Below are 23,569 nucleotides of genomic sequence, written 5' to 3'. Positions count from 1 at the left end.
TTTTTAAAATGCATGTAATTTCTGACAAGTTTTAAACTGGGCTAGAGTAAAATGATGAAAGTACGATGAAATTATGTTAAAAACGAATGAAAATGCATTGTTACGAGTCCTGAATCCCTCAGAGTTCTCTCTCTCATTCAAAGTAAGCTAAAAATATGGCATTATTTTTGAGTCAAAAGTTATGAGCGTGTAAGACATGCTCACGAGCACATTATGTTATTTCACACGCGCAAAAATGAACCTTCAGCTGGCATCATAAAAGTACTCGCACACAAATTCAACAACCAAGAGGTGTACAGGTAGCTGCGAGCGAGCGCCTGGCATACTCTCATTGTCACAGTGTCTGGGTTGTGTTCCATGGGTGTCCACTAGATGTCCTCTTTTCCCACGGTGTCTTTCACTTCATTAATCACATTCCTCACGTCCCTGCTTAATTATTGCACCCAGCTGTCACTAATTACCTATCATCACACCCTGTCAGTTTCCCATTAGCGTTTGTCTCTCCTTGTGTATATAACCCGGTCTGTCTTAGTATGTGTCACGGAGTCGTTGTTTATTCATGTCCGTCAGTTCATGCCCTTGCCTTGTCTTCTTGTTTAATTTATGTTTTGGATGGATGTTTCCTATTGACCCCTGCCTGGACTGTTTATGCTTTTTGGATTACCCCTTAATAAAAGACTTACTCGCAATTGGTTCTATCTCCGTGCCTCATTGGATCCCGGCCATGACAGAACGACTCCATCACAGTAAGAACCAGCGGTATGTCTGCCTATGTCTCATCCCCAGCCACAGAGCGGGAGAGAGACGGTTTTGAGGGAACTCGCCTGGTGGTTTTCCGGGGGACCAGGGGAGGACGCCGAGGAGGGAGTGGTCGAGAGGAGACTCGGCATCGCTCTCAACCATGGCCTCCCTTCGACCCGGGGCTCGTGTGGAATGGGTCAGAGCCACCATCTCACCATGGCGGACAGAGAGGAGAGAAGAAGTGCACGCCCGCCATGGTGGCGCCACTGCCCATGATGGCCGCCAGATCAGCGCCAAGAGGCAGGATGGACGCCAGCACAGCGCCACAGCACAAGGTGGTCACCAGTCCAGCGCCATGGTGCAAGATGGCCGCAGCTCAGCACCAACGCCCAAGATGGCCGCGGACTCATTCTTGGATTATTTCTCCACGCTGTCAAGGATCCTAGAGATCCCTAAGACTGTTCACGTCACAGCTGCTGAGCCAGCGCCACAACCCAAGATGGGCGCCAGCCCAGCGCCACAGCACCAGGTGGTCGCCAGCCCAGCACCACAACACAAGATGGCCGCTAACCCAGCGCCAATGCCAAAGATGGCCGCTCGTCCAGAGTCCTGGCCCAAGATGGCCGCCAATCCAGCGCCACCACACAAGATGGCCGCCAGCCCAGCACTACAGCACAAGATGGCCGCTAACCCAGCGCCGATGCCCAAGTTGGCCACCGGTCCAGAGCCACGGCCCAAGATGGCTGCCCTTCCAGAGTCATGGCCCAAGATGGCCACCAATCCAGCACCACAGCACAAGATGGCTGCCAGCCCAGTGCCACCGCACAAGATGGCCGCTAACCCAGTGCCGATGCCCAAGTTGGCCACCAGTCAAGAGCCACGGCCCAAGATGGCCGCCAATCCAGCGCCACAGCACAAGATGGCTGCCAGCCCAGCGCCACAGCACAAGATGGCTGCTAACCCAGCGCCAATGCCCAAGTTGGCCACCGGTCTAGCGCCACAGCACAAGAGGGTCGCCAGCACCGCACGACAGCACAAGATGGCCGCCTGTCCAGAGTCATGGCCCAAGGTGGCTGCTTGCCCAGCGCCGCTGCACGGGATTACCGTCTCAGCTGACCCTCCGGAGTCGAGTCAGGTTCCTGTTGACCCTCCAGAGTCGAGTCAGGTTCCAGTGGACTCTCCAGGGTCGAGTCAGGTTCCTGTTGACCCCCCAGAGCCGAGTCAGGTGCCCATTGACTTTCCAGAGTCAAGTCAGGTTCCGGTTGACCCTCCAGAGTCGAGTCAGGTGCTCATGGACCCTCCAGAGTCAGGGTTAGTCACCATCGACCTTCCAGAGTCAGGGCTAGTTCCTGTTGACCCTCCAGAGTCAAGTCAGGTGACCGTTGAATTTTCAGAGCCGAGTCAGGTGCCCATTGACTTTCCAGAGTCAAGTCAGGTTCCGGTTGACCCTCCAGAGTCGAGTCAGGTGCTCATGGACCCTCCAGAGTCAGGGTTAGTCACCATCGACCTTCCAGAGTCAGGGCTAGTTCCTGTTGACCCTCCAGAGTCAAGTCAGGTGACCGTTGAATTTTCAGAGTTGAGTGAGGTTCCGGTTGACCTTCCAGAGTCTAGTCAGGTGCTCGTGGACCCTCCAGAGTCAGGGTTAGTCACCATTGACCTTCGGTGACCCTCCAGAGTCAGGGCCAGTCACCGATGACCCTCCAGAGTCAGGGCCAGTCACCGATGACCCTCCAGAGTCAGGGCCAGTCACCGATGTCCCTCCAGAGTCAGGGCCAGTCACCGATGTCCCTCCAGAGTCAGGGCCAGTCACCGATGTCCCTCCAGAGTCAGGGCCAGTCACCGATGTCCCTCCAGAGTCAGGGCCAGTCACCGATGACCCTCCAGAGTCAGGCCCAGTCACCGATGACCCTCCAGAGTCAGGGCCAGTCACCGATGACCCTCCAGAGTCAGGGCCAGTCACCGATGACCGTCCAGAGTCAGGGCCAGTCACCGTTGACCGTCCAGAGTCAGGGCCAGTCACTGGTGAATTTCAAGGACTGAGTCAAGTCACCATAGATCTTCATGAACAAGTGCCAGTCACCAATGATCTTCGTGAGCAGAGTCAGGCCAGCACCGATCCTCTGGAGTCAGGTAGAAACATCAGGGGATTACCAGAGTTTCGTCGTCCCATTGGTCCGGCCGCACGTTTTCTAACATACATAAAATGTCTCTGCACGTAAATGCTGCGCAGATCATAGTTTAATCAATTACCATCGATGTATATATTTGTGAACGATGAAGCCTACGTTTTGTTAAGTAAGTTAACATTAATGTTACATATTTTTGAGCAACAAGTAACGTAACTAGCTAGCCTATTCGTTCTGTAGCTCCGCCTTAGCCAAGACTTGTGATGCTGATCGCCCGACACTCATTATAACTTTTAATCTTTAAAAACTGCATCTTAGACAATTAACGTTAGGCTAACTGAATCATAACATAATTGTTTTCACATGTAAAAGTACATGTGAAAACAATTATGTTATGATTCAGTTAGAAAATATGTAACGTTAATATTAATACGTTAATATCCACTGCGCGAGCAAAACAGCACTCCGCGAGCAGGATTCCACTGTACAAGCAGAGTTAACCTATGAGAGTATGCCAGGCGCTCGCTCGCAGCTACCTGTACACCTCTCGGTTGTTGAATTTGTGCGCGAGTACTTTTATCATGCCAGCTGAAGGTTCATTTTTGCGCGTGTAAAATAACATAATGTGCTCGTGAGCATGTCTTACACGCTCATAACTTTTGACTAAAAAATAACGCCATATAAAATGCCGTTATCTGAGCCTGTGTTTAAGTGATAAGCTATTTATAGTACATCACAGTGTTTCAGTCAAATCATAGGCACTAAGATGCTAAAGGACATGATAAAAAGAGTTCAGATTTAATGCATTAAGAGGGCAATTGGTAGTTAAATGTTCAACTGCCCAATGCATTTAAGAAATAAGAGATTATAAAAATAATGAATAACAATTTAGGAGCAATTGTTGAAGAGACATGAGGTCTTTAAAATCATAATACAGACCCTGAGCTATAGATGTAATAATTTTGAATAGTTAAACAGTTGTATTGCTATTTGTTCTATGACAAGTAACTTATCTGTCTTATTTTTAGTCTCCACCATCATACAGGGCCTGATGGCTGCAGCTACAGAAGCAACAGAAAATGACAATGAATGGACGGGTGTGAAAAATAAATTCACTGAGTAATCTCAGCATGATAGTTTTGAGGTATCCAATTAATTTTAGCGATTAAATATTAGTTTGATTAACCTTTTTCAATGTTTTAACACTAGTAGGTGCTGTCAATGGCTCTCATGGTTCTTGAGTGCACCTTTCCTAAGCTGCAGGAAATACTGGATTCTGGAAGAAGACTGTCGAGGATGTTGCAATGGGAAATAGTGGTTACCAGTGTGCATGAGGTTCTCAATGATGAGTAAAATCCTCTTCTGGCCAACAGGGGACAACCTAAGGCAGGGGTTCACCGCCACTGGGCACCTGCCCAGAAAGGAGGTGTTATATGTGAGATGGTAGTGGAGTTGAGCGGATGCTTGATAGGCCTAGAGCATCATTAAGAGGGGAACTGTAGGAAGTACAGCAATCTGCCTCAAAAATGTGAGCTCCTCCAGACCTGATCACCAGCAACCGCATTCCTTGATTACTTGTTGTGACAAGCGTCCACAACTTGATGCAGCTATGCCAGGGGATCAGACCCTGAGGAAAAGAGGCTTATTTATAAAGAGTTAATGGCAATGGGCTGTCAAGAACCATCTGAGACCATGTGATGACAGCCATTATTTTGAGACAAAATGTCTTATGTGGCTAAAATGATATTGAACTAATATGTCTATATCATAGTCTTTACTCATGCAGGTCATTAGGCATGGCATAAGATGATTACAAGATATGGTGGTGGCTAAAAATGAGGACTGCTTTTGCTGAATCAAGAGATGGTTTAGATAACAAAGGTTAAGGGAATTAAGCATGTAAGGTAAAAATAATTTTAAAGAAATGTTCCTAGCATTATGTATTTTAAACAGTCTAAACTGAGATTTGAGATATAGAAACTTTGACATTTTTTAACCTATTTGAATGATTAAGGGTTATATGTTGTAATGAATTTGATATTATAGTCTAAGTTTAAGTTTGGTGAAAACTGTCAAATAAATAAATAACTAATATTTTGCACAGTAAGAGAGAGAGAGAGGTTGGTGAGAGGATGGTGCTCTGCAGAGCAATGATTTTAAGACCAAAACAACCCAGCTGATTTTTCTCTAAATAAAAAGCATTAATGAACAGGCAAACTTTGATACTAGATAAGAGACTAGGAACAAACTAGGTAAAACGTACATAATTTATTTATTTTTTTTAAGTTTTAACACCGAAAGCAAACATTGAATATGAGATGTTAAATATTTATGTTAAGTATGTGCACGCATGAGGATGACTACTGTATATTTTGGAGGACAATTCTGTTTCTGCTTTGTGTATATTGAGTCACTAACCTCTTGAATGAGTGTTTTATCATTACAGATGTGTTAAGTGAAATTACTTTACAGAAGTTGATAATTCTGAGTGAAACTAATGAAAAGACAATGCCGAACATGGGGCGAGCTTTAAGTGGATTGTTTATCCAGCTCTGTCTGCTACTGGTAATAATGACTTGTTTTGTCTTTTATAATGCTGATTTAAATCACTCTCTGGGTTAATATGTTTAAGAGTGTTTATATGATTGGATTTGTGAAATTTAAGATTGCCGTCCAAAATGGGCTTAAAATCCATGCCTAAATTTAAATGAGGGTCTAAATTTTAACAAGTTAACACTTTGTTGTTTGAATGGTAAAGGTAAATATTTTAGAATTGACGGCAGAAAAACAGTGACAGATTGGCTAAGTCACTAACCAAATTATCCAGAGAGCACCCTCACATAAAGAAGTCTGGTGGGAAAACAAAGGAGTGAATCCTGTTTATGCAATATAGTGCAAAAGCAAAAGCAGGCGTAAGGCTTTGTGGGTCCTCAAGGTCTGAATGACGCAATAGTTTGGTTTATGTAGAACAGAGATAAGTTGAACAAAAACGTGTGGATCTCCTGGGATAGTCCCTTAATGGAGGAATATCATAACAAGAGGTTTGAATTAATTGAAATAGCACAGCAAAAAAATTATGTTTAAAGAACACAATTGTAATAGGCTCTATGGAGCTGCTTATGAACACCTGTCAAGTCAAATCAAATTAATATTGTGAACACTGACAGGGCTTTTTGATAATGTATACAGTTTCAATACAGATTTACAGAAACAGAGGATGTCTCTTTAATAAATATTTGGCCGTTTAGAACTAAGTAATAGTATTGTTCATTTAGTAATAGTATTGGGAAATCTGTCTGCTCTTTTTCAGTTTATAATAATTTTGAGTAAATAAATATCACTGCAAAATGACAAACATGAACGAAGGGTTTTTAAGACATTGATCAGGTAGCTGACCTGTAAGCATTTCTAACTGACAAAACAGGGAGAACTAAATTGACTTTATACGAGGTATTGAGGATTCGCTTCTGAATGTGTCGTTAATATAGTCTGAGTACAGTAATATGGTATGATAATTGACAAGATTTGCATAAAAAAATAAAATAAAATAAGTGATAATAATAATAAGGCAATGAGTATGATTAACAGTAATGTCATGGTATAAAAATACATGCATGACAATAAGTGGACAGGTTAGTTTTTTTTTTTTTTGAAGTTAGACACTTCGATACTTAAAATGTAATTTTGACCAAATGTTGTTAACAATGACAAGTTTAGGTTTATGGTTCATGTATGTTTAAACAGCATGTGAACTATGATGACTGCAAATGGATTCGTGGTGAAAGTAAAACTTAATAAAAGGGCTATTAAGTAATAAACTAGGAACTGCTCTAGGTTTTCAAGGAAATAATGATTATGATTATTTTTATTTTTATTTTTAAAGATGGCTCAATATTGATCTTACTTATTTTTGGTTTGTTTATTTTAGTGTTTTTAACACCAAGTTTGGAGTGAAAGGGTATAATAGATATTCAATCCCTCTAATTGCACCATTGATCGGGAAAATGATAGATTTTCATAAAATAAGGGTATCTTTACTGGGATTTAGGTTATAAGCAATGTCTGTATTTGGTATCTGTGAGGTGACTGAGGGTCTGACATATGTCAGGAATGCAATAACAGTGGTTTTTCATTTAGCCCGGCTTACAGAGAATAATATAAATACGTTTATTGTAATGAGTTTATTTTACGATATTACTAAAATTCATCATAGTTGTATAAGACATGCACAAGACAAATAAGGCAGATATCCTTCTAAAGGTAAAAAAAAAATGAATTGGTTATTGTGTATGCGGTTTTCTTTAATGATTTGTTAAATCTGGTTAATGAATATGCAAATTTAGTCTTAAGGCTGTTGGATAAATGTTTTGTTTTAGAGGGTAAGTGTGAAGTAGCTGTAGTAGGAAGAGAGGTATTTACAAAGGTACGTTGATGAAAGTATGGATGCAGGACACTTTTCCGGATAGAGGGACACACAGAATGATTCACTAGAAAAGACATTACTTTTTATGTGAAGAAAGACTAGTGCAAGTGCAGATATTGTGGGATTAAGTAAGTAGATTAATGTATATGGGAAGTAAGAATGTATATGGGAAGTATTTTGTACAAAATAATGTGTTTATTACTAGAAATGTCAGACAGTACCAGAAATGTTAAGTATATGTACCTGCTTAAGTTGACCAACAGCCTGCATTATTAGCATGCATCACAACTACACCTGACCTCATTTATTAGACCATATGGGTGGTATTGGACCCCACATTGATCTAAAACGGGGGACTGAAGGAGCGGATGCCGAGTTGCCATATCCTTCATACTGATATTAATTATATTATTACATGATTTCTTGTTTGACTATTAATCAAGTTATGGCAAGAGTGAAATGTGTAACCTTATGTGCGCTTATGAGATATTAAAGAATCCTGTTCTACCCTGTATTTCTTTTCCTCAAGATTAATGTCCACATATTATGTGTGTGTATCCAACCGTAATGAAAAGACACTCGCCAGTGCTAGAAAGCCTTGAATTTTAGATAAGTTCTCTGTGTATGTGTGTTAGTATCTGTACAGGGAGAAGCTCAGACAGTCCCAGGACAAACGATCAACTGCCAGTGTCCAGCGTATCAGATATACGTCTTTGGAGAGTTTATCTAGGTTTTGGAACCAGTCAGAATTTTGTTGACTTATGTATTGATGCAATTAGTATCCTCTGTCAGGGTATAACAGTGGTTGATTTTGAGTTGTACGGGGGCGGCCTACGAACTCTGTCGAGAGTACTGAAGCTGACTTCTGCTGATGAAATTGCAAACTATTTTCTTCAAATAAAATTATTATTATTAATTGAACTCATCTCTGACTCCTGGTCTTCATTGCGACATATCTGGTCCTTGGGTTTTAACTGTAAATTCCCCTACAATATATGTGCTGTGCCCATGTTTTTACATGAGTGTGTCCATGCACTGCGCTTCCTTTGTCCAGTCTAACTCAATGTGTCTCATTTAGTCCAAATGTGTACTTCTATTGTAGCCTCTAAGACAAATATGTAGCATCGTGAATGCTCGTGTAGTCCAACCTCCACCCCCAGTCCAGGCGACCCTGCACATAGCACTGGTTCACAAACAATCAAGTGTCCATTGACCAGTCAAGGACAACAGTGGTCTTATGTACTCGATAGGCGTTTGGATGTACAAGTAGGGTTAGTGTGGTGACATGGTTTGTCATCGCCAGCTGGTATGATGGGCATGTGAGGGCGAAGACAACCTATTGTTCTCGCACCACCAGAACAATCGCATATTTCAGCGGACCACACTGTCTTTGAAGGACAGTGCACCACCCCTGATAACCATGTGATACAGGAAAACTGACTACAATGCAGTTTGCTATCATCATTTTATGTTGGTTATTATTTTTACAATTTTATCTAATTATATATTTGTATTATAAATATTATAAACATTAAATATTTATATATTTAAGTATTTAAGGTTAATAAATATGCATTTCTATTTGGCATTAAATAAATCTACCACTTTTTAAGAAAATATCATTTTATTCCACAAGGACACATTAAATTGATCAAAAGTAAATACATTTATGATGTTAGATTTCTATTTTAAATAAATGCTATTCTTTTAAACTTGATTTTCATTTATGAATCCTGAATAAATAGTTTCCACAATTTTTTAAACATCTTTTCAACATGGATAATAAGAAATGTTTATTGAGCAACAAATACATTTTTTAGAATGATTTGTGAAGGATCATGTGACACTGAAGATTGGATGCTTTGTCATCAAAGACATTTAAAACATTTTGATACATATATAGAAATAGAAAACAGTTATTTTACACTTTATAAAGCATTACATACAGTCACAGTCCTTCCTCGACAACGTGCATCATACTAAACAGGCCAGTTTGGATCAATATTTTCTATTAATGCTCTATACTCTCCAGCTCAAGGCTTTTTATTTTTATTGTCTTCAGAATAAGCACACTTTCATTCCCCTTCCACATCAGCTCTCAAAATTCTCAAATGATCAAAAGGAAACTTGAGAAAATTGATTTTCAGATAATCGTATGTTGTTTCTGCTTGAGATTGTCCGTCAGAGATGAGTGTGACGGAGACTGTCATTGAGCGCTGTACAGTAACACACACAAAAACATATACACACACATACATCTAAACAGTCTTTACCAAAGAGATATTTTCCAGTAATGGAGAATATGGTCCTCTATATTTTATTTGCAGTTACATTTGCCTCTTACTGAATTTCACACTACACAATACCTTAAAACAGTGTTACTTTGCTATAAAGTTTCCAGGTTTCTTTTCTTTTTTTGTTCCTTGCTTGTTTTAATTGGATTTTTTATCTAATGGAGTTTTTTGAGCATCTGTAGAATGCATTAAATTACCACTTAATGAAAATTTCTGAATTGTCCATGTGAAGGTTGGAACTCTAGAAATAATTGCAAAGTTATTTGTAGAGTTAATTCATCAGTAAATTTACCCACAGGGCTGTCGCTTGAATTCATAAGGCAGTACCACCACTCTGATCGGCCTAATAATCAATAGCTTTTAACTACTAACACAAATTAATGTTTATTATGAAATCAGTTTAAATACAAGATGGCACAGGCTAACAGGTTCTGTGAGATAATTACATCATTACTCACGTGGTATAGCTGACTGATTTCTTTTCACGTCCGCAGATATTAAGTTTGCTGCTTAACATTCAAACTTGGCTAGTGTTTGCTGTAGCAGTTGCAATGCACTTCAGAAGCCCTTCACCTTCCCCAGCTCCACCTGCATAGATCTGCTATGGGGTGATGTCATGCATGTTAAAGGTTTTATTTCATATGTTATATATGCAGCAGCAGTATTTCTTACATGCTCACAGTAGCATGTGTGTGGTGTATTGGCATTAACAAGTCTCGGTACTTGCTCTGCCATAGCAGAGCTAAGACCAAATAAAATTAACATTGCAATGTATATTACCATGCTAAACTCTCTGAGAGTTGTCATGACAGAAATAAACTGTTTATTCAATTTTCTATGCATCACTGGGTGACTAAATAGCACACTGCAACTTGGCCTTGCATCAAACTAAATAAATTACTAAAATATTTAGTAATTCTTAATACTCTAACATGCTGATACAGACCCTAGACACTTTTTAACAGCCATATTGGATTATAAAACCATTTTGATATAAATAGTCTAACTTCTTTCTCCCAGGCCCTAGTGAAAAAGACAGACTGGCATGAAAGTGTTAAATAGATAATTCTGGGTTAAATACAATTCAATATTTTTTTATGTTTGCTTTACAGTATGTTTATTAGTTTAAATATATATATATATATATATATATATATATATATATATATATATATATATATATATATATATATATATATATATATATATATATATACTGATAGCAGACTGAACAATAGTTGTTTTAGTAAACAAATAATGAAGATTCACTTTGAATGTAAAAAATGAATGAATGAGAATTACTCAAAATTACTGTCTAGTCATAGACACTGAACTTCTTTTGAACCTAAAGTATTCCTTTAAGGATGAACTTTGAAAAGGAGAGATGTGATCAGATCGGTTTTTGGTAGCAAAAGTGAAAGTCTCCATCAACTTACCTTGAATATAGATTACCACTATTAAAACCTAATTATACCTTTAAGCTCTGCTGCCAGCTGCCCCTGCAAAACTGTGCAGAGAACAAAAAGACCCAACTTCTACTCACAATGATGCCTTACTTCAGCATAACTTGACACGATAATGGCTCCAAGGCTGAATCAAGACAACCCGAGCCCATAAGAGCCTTTCATCTTCACTGCAGGGCAGTCAGACTGAAAATACTAAAACCAAACTAGCCAGGAAAGTTGAAACAAAAAAAGTGGGTAAAGTCGCCTGTGGTAAAAACTATAAAGGCTACCACGGCCTCCTGACAGACCCCCAGTCATCAGAGCTAAGCTGGCGGCCTTGTTATAAATCACAAAATGAAGTCTTTCCCTACAGACTTTCACCATCTTTGCTGTTTAATCCTGATCTCAGAGGGGCAACAGCCAGCAGTATAAGTAAAGACAAAACAATCTCTTCACTTCAATGCATCCATCTATCTCTCCCTTTTTCGGTCCCCATAGTGTTTTTGTCATTCGCTGTCTCTTTGCAGGCATTTATCTCCGGGTCACGTAGAATGAGAGAAACCCTGGATTCAGGCCAAGCACAGAGCACAGAAGGGTGAGAGATACGTCTGGGGTCACGACTGTGTAAGTATTTGATCATTATGAGATTATTCTTCTTTTTATCCATGCTATACTGTTAAAATCGGATTATATGTGATAGATTTTTTTGTTGAGAAATTATTGGGGTTGCGTACAAAGTTCACATGGGTGTTGCTTGTCTGTATTCTGACAGAATAGAGTCTCTGTCAATATGTGTCACACCAGTAAATGCTGCCCCCATGAGGAAGATTATGTTAAGATATTCATTTAATTCTTTTCTAACAAGGTCCACTACTTTAAAAAATATATATATATATATAAATATATATATATATATATATATATATATATATATATACAAATAAGTACTTCGTAAAAATATGTTGCAAATCATGTACACTCACACTATATGAATACTCTGGTCATATAAAAGCCTAATAAAAACAAATTATTGTACATCAATCCGGTCACCTCACTGGAGCAAACATCTTGAGACAGCTTTGACATCCTGCTTCAACCTGGCATTAATGAGAAATACTGCTCGTCTGAGGACTATCCTAGTGTGGTTTTATCATGTTTACTTACAACTCAATATACCAAAAATATGATGATACTGGAACAAAATGAAATGTAAGGAACCTTTGATCTAAGTGATTTACAATTTTTTTATAAATATAAAATATCACTGCTAGAGGAGACACATCAATTGGTTAATTAGACATCTGTCTCAAAACCTAACAGTTACTGAACATTATATGTTACAACCAATGTCATCCAGCCCCAACTCCTGTTTGAAAAATGGCATGTCCACCATGATTTGCTGAATATTTCAGTTTTTTGAGGCAGTTATACTGTGCAGTGTTTTACTTAAAACCAGGATAGAAAATAAAGGTGCTACAATGATTTGACACTGATGTGACACTTACCATGGAATGTCCTCTCAGTTAGAATACTGCAAGCTTGCTCTGTTGGAGCAAATGAACACAAGTAAACACAAAGCACTGCCCTCTATTGGTGACAAGTGGGATAAATATACAAAAAAAAATCGTTTTGGGTTTGGTTCAGTAGTTAGTTACTTTACAATTTTTCAACAGCAACGCACTGCTAAATATCTAGTGCCTTTGCAAAATTAATCAAATTTTACCTTAATTGTAAGTTCTTGTTCATCAACGTTGAATGACAATGTTGTTCTTGCGGTCTGTCGATTCACGAACGATCTTGAGCTGAAAAACATTCAGGGCGACCAGTCCGATTCCTGAAGAAATGAATAAGGAATGCCGGTTCTTTTGACGGTTAGGTTAACTCTATTCACTCTCTGAACTTCAGGATGTCATTATTCTGATGCTCTGAATCGAAATGAAGTATGCTTTGTGTGTCCATGTCATTATTAGTCTGTGCATGCAAAGAATACTCTGAAAAGATATACAGTAGATGTACAGGCACTCACTCACACGGATCTCTGCATCATCCAAACAGACAGAGATCATGATCCCATTTAGCTAAATGTGTGGGCTGTCTCTGAGTCAGACACATTACTGATGAGGCTGTGAAGAACTAAAGACACCACGTGAGTCCTCTGCCTTAATAACTGTCTGTTAAGAGTGTGAGCCATTTTATGAATATGAGCGGAAAGTAGTCTTAAAAGAATAGTGTGCCCAAAAATTATAATTCTGTCATCATTTACTCACTGTCATATTGTTCCAAATGCATGTGCTGTTATTTTTACCATGTTATAGAAAAATATACATTTTTGTATAGGCAGTTCTTTTAGTTCATGGAGCCTGTTAAGATACAAATGGGACCTAAAATCCATGCTTATAGAATATATTGTAAGGTTTTAGAAGACTCAGAATATGGCCGCTTAGTAGGCTTATAAATATATAAAAAAAAAAATAATAATTTTTTTTTACTTATCCATTTAATGCCTCATTCATAATGCATAAAATATGCTACATTTGTCACCACTCACTGTCTGGGGTAAGTATATGAAGACATGGTCACTGAATAAATCTTTTTGGTGAGCTGATTCGAAAGTCACTGGGATGAATCCAACTCCTGACCACTAATGGCAAAACAAAAAATCTAATTTGTGATTAGTATTAATAACAGTTTTTCGTTTCTAGGTAAACTATTGGGCCTACTATAAAGCAGATTATAATGCAAACCATGCAGAGAAGTTGAAGCAGTTGAACTCTTGGAACATCGTGGCATAATGGTCTCTAAATATGAGAGAGTGTGTCTGTATGATTCTATGTAGGAGGAGCTCAGCTTGGCCTGAAGATGTTGGTAAAAGATGGATTGAGAGATGAGGCAATTTTCCAGCTGAGAGGAACAGAGGACCTCAAATCCCCAGAGAAAGAACAGACAATTCATCACAACACAGTCAAACAGGTTTTGTAGTGTTTGCAGAGACTTAATTTAGTCTGAGAAACAAATTAATCTTAGAGAGACCTAGTCAATACCTTGATAATGTTTATTGTACACCACTTCAATACATTAAGGAAACCCACCAACAGATGGCAGTGTTTATCTGAGACTTAAATCGATAGTTCAGGTTTAATGAAGTGTTTCTGCTGTTTGGCTTAGTTCTGTCACTGACCCCTACTGCTCGAGTCAAAGAAAGAGGATTTAAAAACAGGTCAATGTACAAATCCTTTGAGTTTATACTGTTTAAAGGTGTAGCGTGAGACTTCTGTGGTGACATTATACTAAAGTACAAAAAGTAATGCCAAATGAGTCATTATTGTGTTACAGATAAATAAATACATGTTTATGATCTGGTTGTTTTAACCTTTAAGCTGGGATAGGAGAAAATATTTTAATATCCAAAAATTACACATTTCAACTTTAGGAAAAATCGAAATAAGTAAAGTAAATGTTACAATTTCTATAAATCTGATAAAGCAACATAATTATAAGAAATAACATAATAACTATTTGCTGTGTATAATCAACTAAGGAAAAGATAATAGATATTTTATATTGCTTAACCTACTCATCTGAAAGCTGAAAGTCAATTGCCAATTATGTAATGAAGATGTATTATATAGATTCCCCTGACATGCACAGACTTGCACAAATGCACCTTCTCCTTTTCTCCAGTTTTTAAACTGCACACTGTTCTGCCAGTAAAACCTCATATAGTTGTTTTTCACTATTGTGTCTGCATTGTATATATGTCTCCTCCACTGCATTTGTTGTAACTGTATATAATGTGTAAATTAAGTAAAGTAAGTCTTCATCTGTCTGATCCTTCTTTGTTGAGCAGAATCCAAATGTGACCAGAACCGATTTTAACTTAGATTCAGTTCTCAAACAAACTTTGGAAATAGTGCTCCACATCACATGAAAATTTTTAAAAATAATTGCAAAACCTTAGTCATATTCATGAGGATGTCAGGTTTGATGTTACAGTTATACGATCTCTTTGTCAATATAAACCTGTGTATCACCACTTGCATAGCTTCCCTCCATTCCCAAAAATCCTGTGTCTCAAAAGGAAATTATGGGGGGAAAGAGAAGTGCACAGTTTGGTTTGACACATATTGTACCTGCTCAAGGACATTCTGTATCCTACACTGCTTGATAGTCTTCACCGGATATGAAGTAGCAGTCCAGGTCACCTGCCAAGAAGTTAAGCTGAGCACACTCTAAAGCAGCTTACTGTCTTTATCAGATCATCTGTGTTTATGTGCTTGTCGGCAAACCAAAATACCCAAAGAAAGTCTCCTTCTCTTTTTTCATATGTTTCGTGCCTAAAAGCATAACATTATGATTTTTAGTATGGATAACGTCTCAATTTTCAACAGTAAAAGCAGGCAGTTATGTGGCTTATCTATGAAAAGACCTCCTTGTTTTTACCATATCCTGTTAATGATTACTATGAGGTATTTAATATACATTACATTTAAATACAAATCAAAAATTGTCCATATGGTGAAACTCACCAGACCTACTATTCAGATCACTGCCATATGCCATGCAGGACAAACACCATGTGAATCCAATAGTCACGTAATTCTCTGCTGATCTTAGTGGATAAGGCAAATCTCCCTCTGAGCTCCCAGAATGCCCTGCTCTTTAAACTCAGCAAATGACAATAGAAATCAAATGACCTCACAATAGAAATGTTTTTACAATTAAACAAGTTTTATTTACAATAACAATTTCTACACACCAAACACTGTCCTAGAATAAAGTCAACTTTCCTTACAGGAAATTAAATTATATTTTTACAAAAAATTAACAATTCTATAATTCTACACTATTTACACAAAATGTGAATTCTTTTTGTAATATATTACAAAAAATGACAGATTTGAGCATAGAGTTTCAGTCTCTGGGCTGGGACGTTTCATGGAACAATTGTGTGGATGTAAAAGCACAGGAGCTCAGGGGGAATGCAGAAGTCACAGGTCAGGGTTTAGCTGCCAGTCTTTAGCTGTCTCCTCAACTCCAGGGGCTTTCCTCAAGCATCCCCTCACCCTGGACCTGATTATCCCTCTGTACCATAGCACACATTGGGGCCTCATTTGTTGCTAGTCTCCTAAACCTGCAAAATCAGCCTATTCTTTTAGTGCTCATGAAATCATGTGTTATCTGATGCTGAACACAGCAGTATACTCATCATCAGATGGGTCACAAAAATATAAAAAATTTTATACCCGTTCCCAAATAACAACCTCAGTATTATATATATAGCATTACTTTAAAATAAAACAAAACAAAGCATCTAACTTGTCCCCAAGACACCTGTCTAGCTTCTCATAGAATTTGAAAGGTGATTTAAAAACTGTTTTCTTTTCGTTTGTCACACCTGTCACATGACAAATAGTGATTTTTAATCCTAATAAATAGAAGTACTCACTGCACTGAGGCTAGTTCACATATTTATATCTTTCACACTTTTCCAAATCCCTGACTAGCCATTCTTGAATGTCATGGTGGAATGTCAACTCAAATATTAAATAAAACAAAATATGACTATAAAATTATTTAGAGTTTGTGTAGCAAAGTACAACGTCAGAGGGGAGAGCAAAGCTTGAAAAATTACATTATGTTTGTATTTATATTTTATATAAAACAAGTCAATCTTTACAAGTCAATCATTTGGATATTAATGTTTTTTTTTCTTTTTTAATTTCACCATAATATGGGTTTCTATTATACAAATTTAATTAAAGAAAAGTGTCTGACTGACAAAGGTTTGCATTTAGATTTTTTTCTTCACCAGTTCCTCATTAATTGGCTTTGTCTACACTTTGTGTATTTGTGTAGATATAGTTACAGTTTTACGCTGTGTCACACAGCTCTCTACCTCAGGTAGGAGTGGCCAAAGTTTGATGGGCGGGGTTTGCTCAGCTCACAGTGGTAACAGCCTCTTCATTTGCCCCCTCGTCCACTTGATTGCCTTTGCCCATGGCCTTCATTTTAGCCATGATGTCAGTGAAGGTCTCTTTGACAGTCTTCTCCAGGATCCAGCCCTCGCTCTCACTCTCAGGGTCTTCTGGGTTGACCAGCGTGGACAGAGAGGTGTTTACATATTGAAGTCCAATCATTACAGAAATCTAAAGCAAAACATGAAAGATATGAGTTAGATAGTATATTCTAACGAGGTGTAAATAAAACTTTTTTTGCGCATTGTGACACATTCTCATTCCAGTAATGTGTTTTTGTTAGTTAATATTTCTATTAATCTCAGTTCCCATGATGCTCATTACTGTAATTTTACTCTGACAGTACAAAAAAGTTATTATATATAATATAGATTTTTTTATGACAGTAATAATACAATATTTAATTGTTTTTTATTTAAATCACCATAAATTAAATTCAAATATTATATTACGGTATAAATATTATTATTATTATGTATAAATGATGTAACCCTCCACCACCACCACCATACACATATAAATCTCCAGTTGGTGATGTGAAATCATCTTTTCCCGAGAAAGCAAGATTAAGCCCCACCCCACAGATACAACCTTTGATCCCTGTGAATCTTCAATGTCACCACACCCTCTTCTAATCTCCACCACACCTAGTTCAAGGTCTTCTTGTTGCTACCACTTGTCATAAACCTGGCAGTTTTTGTTTTAATAAATGCTTTTTAATTATTTCCATCAATATAGAAATTTATATGCAAACACTGCAAAATGTTTTAAATGGCTAACTAAAAATGTTTAATGCATCGTCCAAATTAACTATTTTCATTAAATTATTTTTTTCTATTTATTATTTTTGTAATAAATATTAAGTAAAATATATATTATAGGAATTATTTACCAATTTTTTTTAAAAGTTAGATCAGTAAAAAAAAAGTTCCTTAAACTAACATCTGCTGGTTCCTGTTTCATCTAGTTTAATTTAACCCAGAAGGTAAATAAACATTTCAGTATTACTACATAGTCAAACAGTGTATTACATTTAATAATAACCAAGCAAGTTAGGTGTTTCCCATGAAAGTGCCATGTTAGGTGATTGTTTGAGGCGACGAGGCTCCTGTCCTGTCATGGTATAATGTCATACAAAGTTTAGCCACTACACCTCTAACCAGCCTTCACTTTTACACCCTTTTGGGATAGTCTTTTAAAAAGGACAAGGTTTAAACCACCGCTCAAATCTACAGCCAAAACAATGTGTAGCTTATTAGGTGCAGACAACAAAACATCTTGTATTGGCAATTTATCAGATTAAGTGTCTGAACTGAACAAAGCGTACTTTAAATACTGATCAGAGATCAGTTTGACCTTTATAGCACATTCCATTAAGATTAGAGGAAGTCTGATCCTGGATCAGCACATTACAATTCCCAAGCTAAACATCTTACTTGCAAGAGAGTGACAATCAGCACAAGTATCCCAATAATGTTCATCATTCCACCATAGTAGGACACTAGAGCGTCTCGACAGCCACGTTTCCAGATGTTTAGCTCTTCGGTGTAGTGCTCATAGCTGTAGTGAGCTGAGTTGTTGGTTATTTGCTGTTGGATGCAGGGCCGTGGAGAGCTAGGGTTGCAGCAGCTGAAGGGAACGCCATCCAATAGGTATCTTCCATCCACATTGCTGCTGATTCGGCTAAAGACAAAAAGTTTTGCATGACAGAAGTAAGACTCAAAATCTACAGTAAATTGAAAACAACATTTACAAGATTATCAAAAGCACTGTGAATGTTTCATTTGACATAAATCATAATTTCGAAGTAAAAGTAATTATATGGTCAAAAACATTTTAGTTTGAAAACTCTGAATGCGCAATAAAAATAAGCAACTTCCAAAGAATTATACCTCATAACTTTATTGTTATTTATTACCAAGTAAATACAATGTATATAAATGAATTAATTAATTTAAAATTCACTTTAGAAAACTTTTAATTGACTTTACATGTTAGGTGTTAAACATCAAAAGCCATTAAAAACCACTTTAATATTACAAGTGTTCGGCTAGTAACTTCAGTGTCTATTCCAAGCCAATCTACCAGGTATTCAACTGATTAAAAGGGACAGTAAGCTCTGAGGGCAAGAAAATGTTTTCCAAGAAGATTAGCGACAAAATCTAAACTGGCTAACATGCCTGATAACACTTACACTGCAAATTGACCCCTGTAAATCACCTATTGCCAACCCTCACTTTGAATTTGCTAAATGATTTCATAAAAAAGTAATTATAAAAACTTCAACAACAAGCTACTGCTTTTAAAAGTGCTAGGCTTCTTTATCTTAATGTTTAAACTATATCTGAAGGAAACTAATAGAAAAGAACTGAAAGGAAACAATGTTTACATTTAAAGGTGACATCATCCAACCATTCCGAAACAAAAAGACACTCACTCTTTGACTTCCTTAGAGCTGAAGTCCAGGTATCGGTTGCTCACCCACTGGATCTCGAACCAATCTTTATAGTTGTTGTTCCCACAGCAGCGGAACTCCATCTGCATGAGATCCAGAGTTCTCTTCATGTAGCAGCGTCCGGGTGTATCGGTGTCCTTGTAGTACTTCATTCCATTTTTCAGGCCCTCAGCAAGTGTGAACTCTAGAGGAATGCGCATGGCAAAACACATCATCGCTGTGACAATGAGGAGGAAGTTGAAGAACAAACAACAAATGAGAAAGGGCTTCAAAATGGACTTCCATTTCACAAACTTGGTGGAGTCGAGCGAGTCGTAGCAGATTTTGCCCCCACAGGCATTGAGACAACATGCCAAAAGTCCCACACCAATTAGAATGTTGGGTACAAAATGACTCTCATTGTTGTCCATAAGTTCACTTCTCTTGCGCAGTTCTATTTTAAAGAAAAGGCCCATGCTGAAGATTAGTACACCAGCCATAATGGAAAACCAGTACATGAGCCATAGCATCTGGGCCAGCTTTACCCGCTTCTTCAGGTCAAACTTTACCTTCATGAGAGCCATGTTGAATAACTAGTTAATGTCCTAAATAGAAGTACTTTAAAAAAAAAAAAAAAAAAAGTATTTTCAGAGTTTGGTGATCTCCAAAGAGAGCTGTGCAATGTAGCTTACAGAAGTTGAATGTTGAAAGTGCATTCAAGGCACAATGTGTAATCCATTCCAGTAAAACGAGAAACTGTTAGCTACTTCCATGATGATCTTTGCACCCATAATAGTCCAACTCAGCTTCTTCTAAAGGTAAACGCCAAGGTAATACATTATCCTTACAATCTTAAAAATGGATTTTCATCTCAATAATTAAAACAGCAGTGTCCTCAGGTACTAACGCAAATACTGGTGTCCCTCTATCTGTAAAAGGAGGACAAAAGCCAAGGATCCAAATGATTAAACACAAAGTTACTGTACGTCATCCTAAACCCAGCTAATCACCCTCATCCCATTTACAGAAATCCTTGGCCAGTAGATGAGCCCATCTGTAAGCTGCTACTGTGGTGTGTGATTGGCTTGATTGGTCACATGGTATGACTGACATGACAACTGAGACACCAAAAACCAGGAGGCAAAGATGTAAGACCAGTACACTTCCACTTCCAGGGTCTCTGAGATCGTGACAAACACAGCACTGTTTGAGAGGATCTCAACATTTTGTTACAAGTTAAAATATTAATGGAACTGATGATAGTCAAGAACCATGACACTACAATTTATCACCATTAGTTAATGCATCAGCTAACATGAACTAAGTATGAGGAATATAATTGTTAATGTTAGTTAATAAAACAATTATTCATGTTAGTTCATAGTGTATTAAAAGGTGCGAGATGATTTTAAGAATTTTTTAGAGGTTGAAATTAACATTAACTAAGATTAATAAATTCTAAGAAGTCTATAAGTATTGTTGGCAATGTATGCGTTAACTAATTTAGTCAAATGATACTTTGTTTCATTTTACTCACAAAAAATAATAGTCAGAACAATTACTAGCTTACAGAACTTCATATTCAGATAGTGATTGTACTTGTATCAAAGACTACAAAGGTTGCATTATGCACTATAATACAGTACCTGAATATAACAGGCCACTTCTTGAAATTAGTATTAACTGTTATCATTTTAAAATATTCAAATAAAAAACCCCATCTGTGTACATGTACAGTACAATATAATATTTTGCACATAATACACAAAAGAAGCACCAGCATTAAGATGAGTGTCTGTATAGCATGTTTCCACAAAGCATTCATGTTGAGAGATAAATAACAACTCCCAAATTTGTTTCCAGACCAAAATTTACATTTAAGTTAATCTATGAATAAAAGTCTGAACAATAGTAACAGAATAAAAATATTTTCCCCCAAAAAATGAAATTTTGTTACCATTCACTTTACCCTCAACGTCACTCCAAACCTGAATTACTTTTATCCTTCCTCGCAACATAAAAATATACACAAAGATATTTTGAAAAATGTTGGTAACCAAATAGTTGTATTATATTATATTCTTTAATTAAATTATATTTAATTAAAGAATTTCTTCTTTAATTTTCCACAGAAGAAAGTACGGTATGTCTGCAGGTTTAGAATGACACGAGGGTGAGGAAACAATTAATTTATATTTATTTTTTTGGGGGGTGAACTATCCCTTTATCCATAATTGTATTGTGATTTTAGTTATTAAATGCATAGACTTTGACAAGTGAATCAAAAATAAACACAAATGTAATCGAATCAGACTTTATTATTCTTTACAGCATTCAAATACTTGTATTCATCATTGTTAATTTTAATTTTAATAAATTATCAATTCATTTGTAAGTGAGGAATTCTAGAACATTTATTGTTTACAGCATCTCAGTTTTAGCGTCATATTGACTAGGCACACAATAATGTAATCAGATTATAACTGTAAGGATTCTTGTCCCACAACATCCCAACTACATATTCTCTCAGCCTCAGGAATGACAGTCCAGTTGGGTGAAGGTGTGCCAGCAGCAAGCCAATTGAAATCATCCACTTCTCTCCAATTATTTCTGTTTGGATCAAGTCCAGCTACTTTGAAATGATCCTCAATTCCTGGATAACTCCATGCAAATGGAGCAAACTGGACCCCATGACAGTCCTCTATAATTGCCCGGCTGGTCACATGCAGATATATCCGAGTGGCAGTGGTGTTATGGGTGCGCAGCTGCTGACAGGGGAATGATAAAGTGCTGTCAGTGCACTGGTCTACGAAAACAGAGCTGGAGACTGGCCCGCTGAGGATCTCGCAGCCGCGGACGTTCTTGATGTGCACAGTGCTCGGACAGCCATAAAGCCTGACTTTACAGTTAGTGAGATGAGATAACAGAACATCTCGTTGCTGGATCTCCTCAGCTTGCTTGATTAAGACTTGACTATCAGCATTAGAGAACCCACACTGATATACAGAGACGGCAGCATCCACCACTACAGTACCAGCCGCATCAGATTTATCTGATGTTTGTTGATCCGGTGTGGGCTGCTTACTTGCTCCGGTGTTCTTGGATCTAAAGGCGAATTTTTTTTTAGGCAACAGCTCATCTCTTTTCTCAGCAAGAGAGCTCTGGAGCTTCTGCAGGGATGCTTGCGCCTGTCTTATTTCATACTGCGTTAGAAACATCATGCTGTCATTGAAAAACTTCTGCAGCTGTTGGATTTTCAAAGTGGCCTCTTCCAGTGTGTTTTGGGATTTGTCGCGGTCATTATGGTTACAGCTATAGAGCATCTCCTCCACTGTTGTCTTCTCATCATTAAAGGTGGACGTGAAGAAATCGCTCTTTTCTTCTGTTACGGTCTGGCTCTCCTTGGCGTTTCTCCGGCGCTCTGCCTCCTCCAGCCTCGCTTGATCTCTTCGTAAAACGCGTTCGGGAACTTTGATAGCTGCATTTGATTCTCCGTCATCATTCCCCACATTAACGTCCACTCCCAGAGCTGCCATGATGCTTCTCAAAATAGGAGTGGTGAACGCGCATTGATCATGTGACGACACGTCTAAGTGTGCTTATCGACGATTGGATTAAGAATCAGTGCCGTTAGCAACGCGGCGTTCTATTGGAGCATTAAATGTTCACGTTCATAATAAACCGATGACTGTTTTCCCATACATAATTTAGACAGAGGAAAAATATTTATTACATTGACTTTGTTCAGAAACTGATGCTAAATTTTCTTCTGTCATATTTATATTTGATTAATAAATGATTTATCATTGATGTGATATTTATTATTTACATTTAAAAAACAACAGTTGATTTATTTAATTTACGTTTATGCATTTAGCAGACGCTTTTATCCAAAGCGACTTACAATGCATTCAGGCTAACATATTTTATATATAATTGCAATTGCAACACGACCTCATTACTGTAGAGAAAACGAAATTGTTAGTTTTTTATTTGTACAATTTGCCAACTGTATTATTATTATTAATATATCCCCTGCAATTTGTTGATTTGCTTTTGAAATTTTGTACATGGTCAATGTCTGCATTGTAAATAAAAATAAACCCAGCATATGTTCATTATTAGTTTTGA

At 37.7% G+C, this 23,569-nt stretch overlaps 2 protein-coding genes across 2 annotated transcripts; both read right to left on the bottom strand.

Annotated features, from left to right (window-relative positions):
* Nucleotides 1-16,692: 16,692 nt before the first annotated feature.
* LOC132121642 (peripherin-2-like) lies at nucleotides 16,693-20,436 on the bottom strand. The gene is made up of 3 exons (XM_059531252.1): nucleotides 19,442-20,436; nucleotides 18,441-18,687; nucleotides 16,693-17,175 (listed from the first exon to the last, which is right to left on the bottom strand). The coding sequence occupies exons 1-3, from the start codon at nucleotides 20,020-20,022 to the stop codon at nucleotides 16,966-16,968; spliced, it is 1,038 nt and encodes a 345-aa protein (XP_059387235.1). The 5' UTR covers nucleotides 20,023-20,436; the 3' UTR covers nucleotides 16,693-16,965.
* A 1,302-nt stretch (nucleotides 20,437-21,738) lies between these two features.
* Nucleotides 21,739-23,135, bottom strand: LOC132121641 (tubulin-specific chaperone C-like). Its single transcript, XM_059531251.1, has one exon. The coding sequence runs from the start codon at nucleotides 22,972-22,974 to the stop codon at nucleotides 21,916-21,918; it is 1,059 nt and encodes a 352-aa protein (XP_059387234.1). The 5' UTR covers nucleotides 22,975-23,135; the 3' UTR covers nucleotides 21,739-21,915.
* Nucleotides 23,136-23,569: the final 434 nt, after the last annotated feature.

The sequence above is a fragment of the Carassius carassius genome, chromosome 39 (genome assembly GCF_963082965.1).
Source record: "Carassius carassius chromosome 39, fCarCar2.1, whole genome shotgun sequence".
NCBI lineage: Eukaryota > Metazoa > Chordata > Actinopteri > Cypriniformes > Cyprinidae > Carassius > Carassius carassius.
This window is presented reverse-complemented; position numbering and strand designations above follow the sequence as displayed.

Coding starts and splice junctions, on each gene's coding strand:
- LOC132121642 (XM_059531252.1), bottom strand. CDS start 20,022: ATGGCTCTCATGAAGGTAAAGTTTGACCTGAAGAAGCGGGTAAAGCTG. Junction 18,688..19,441: donor AGCTCTAAGGAAGTCAAAGA/GTGAGTGTCTTT, acceptor TTTTGTCTTTAG/CCGAATCAGCAGCAATGTGG. Junction 17,176..18,440: donor TGATTGTCACTCTCTTGCAA/GTAAGATGTTTA, acceptor GTTTTGCTTTAG/ATTTCTGTAATGATTGGACT.
- LOC132121641 (XM_059531251.1), bottom strand. CDS start 22,974: ATGGCAGCTCTGGGAGTGGACGTTAATGTGGGGAATGATGACGGAGAA.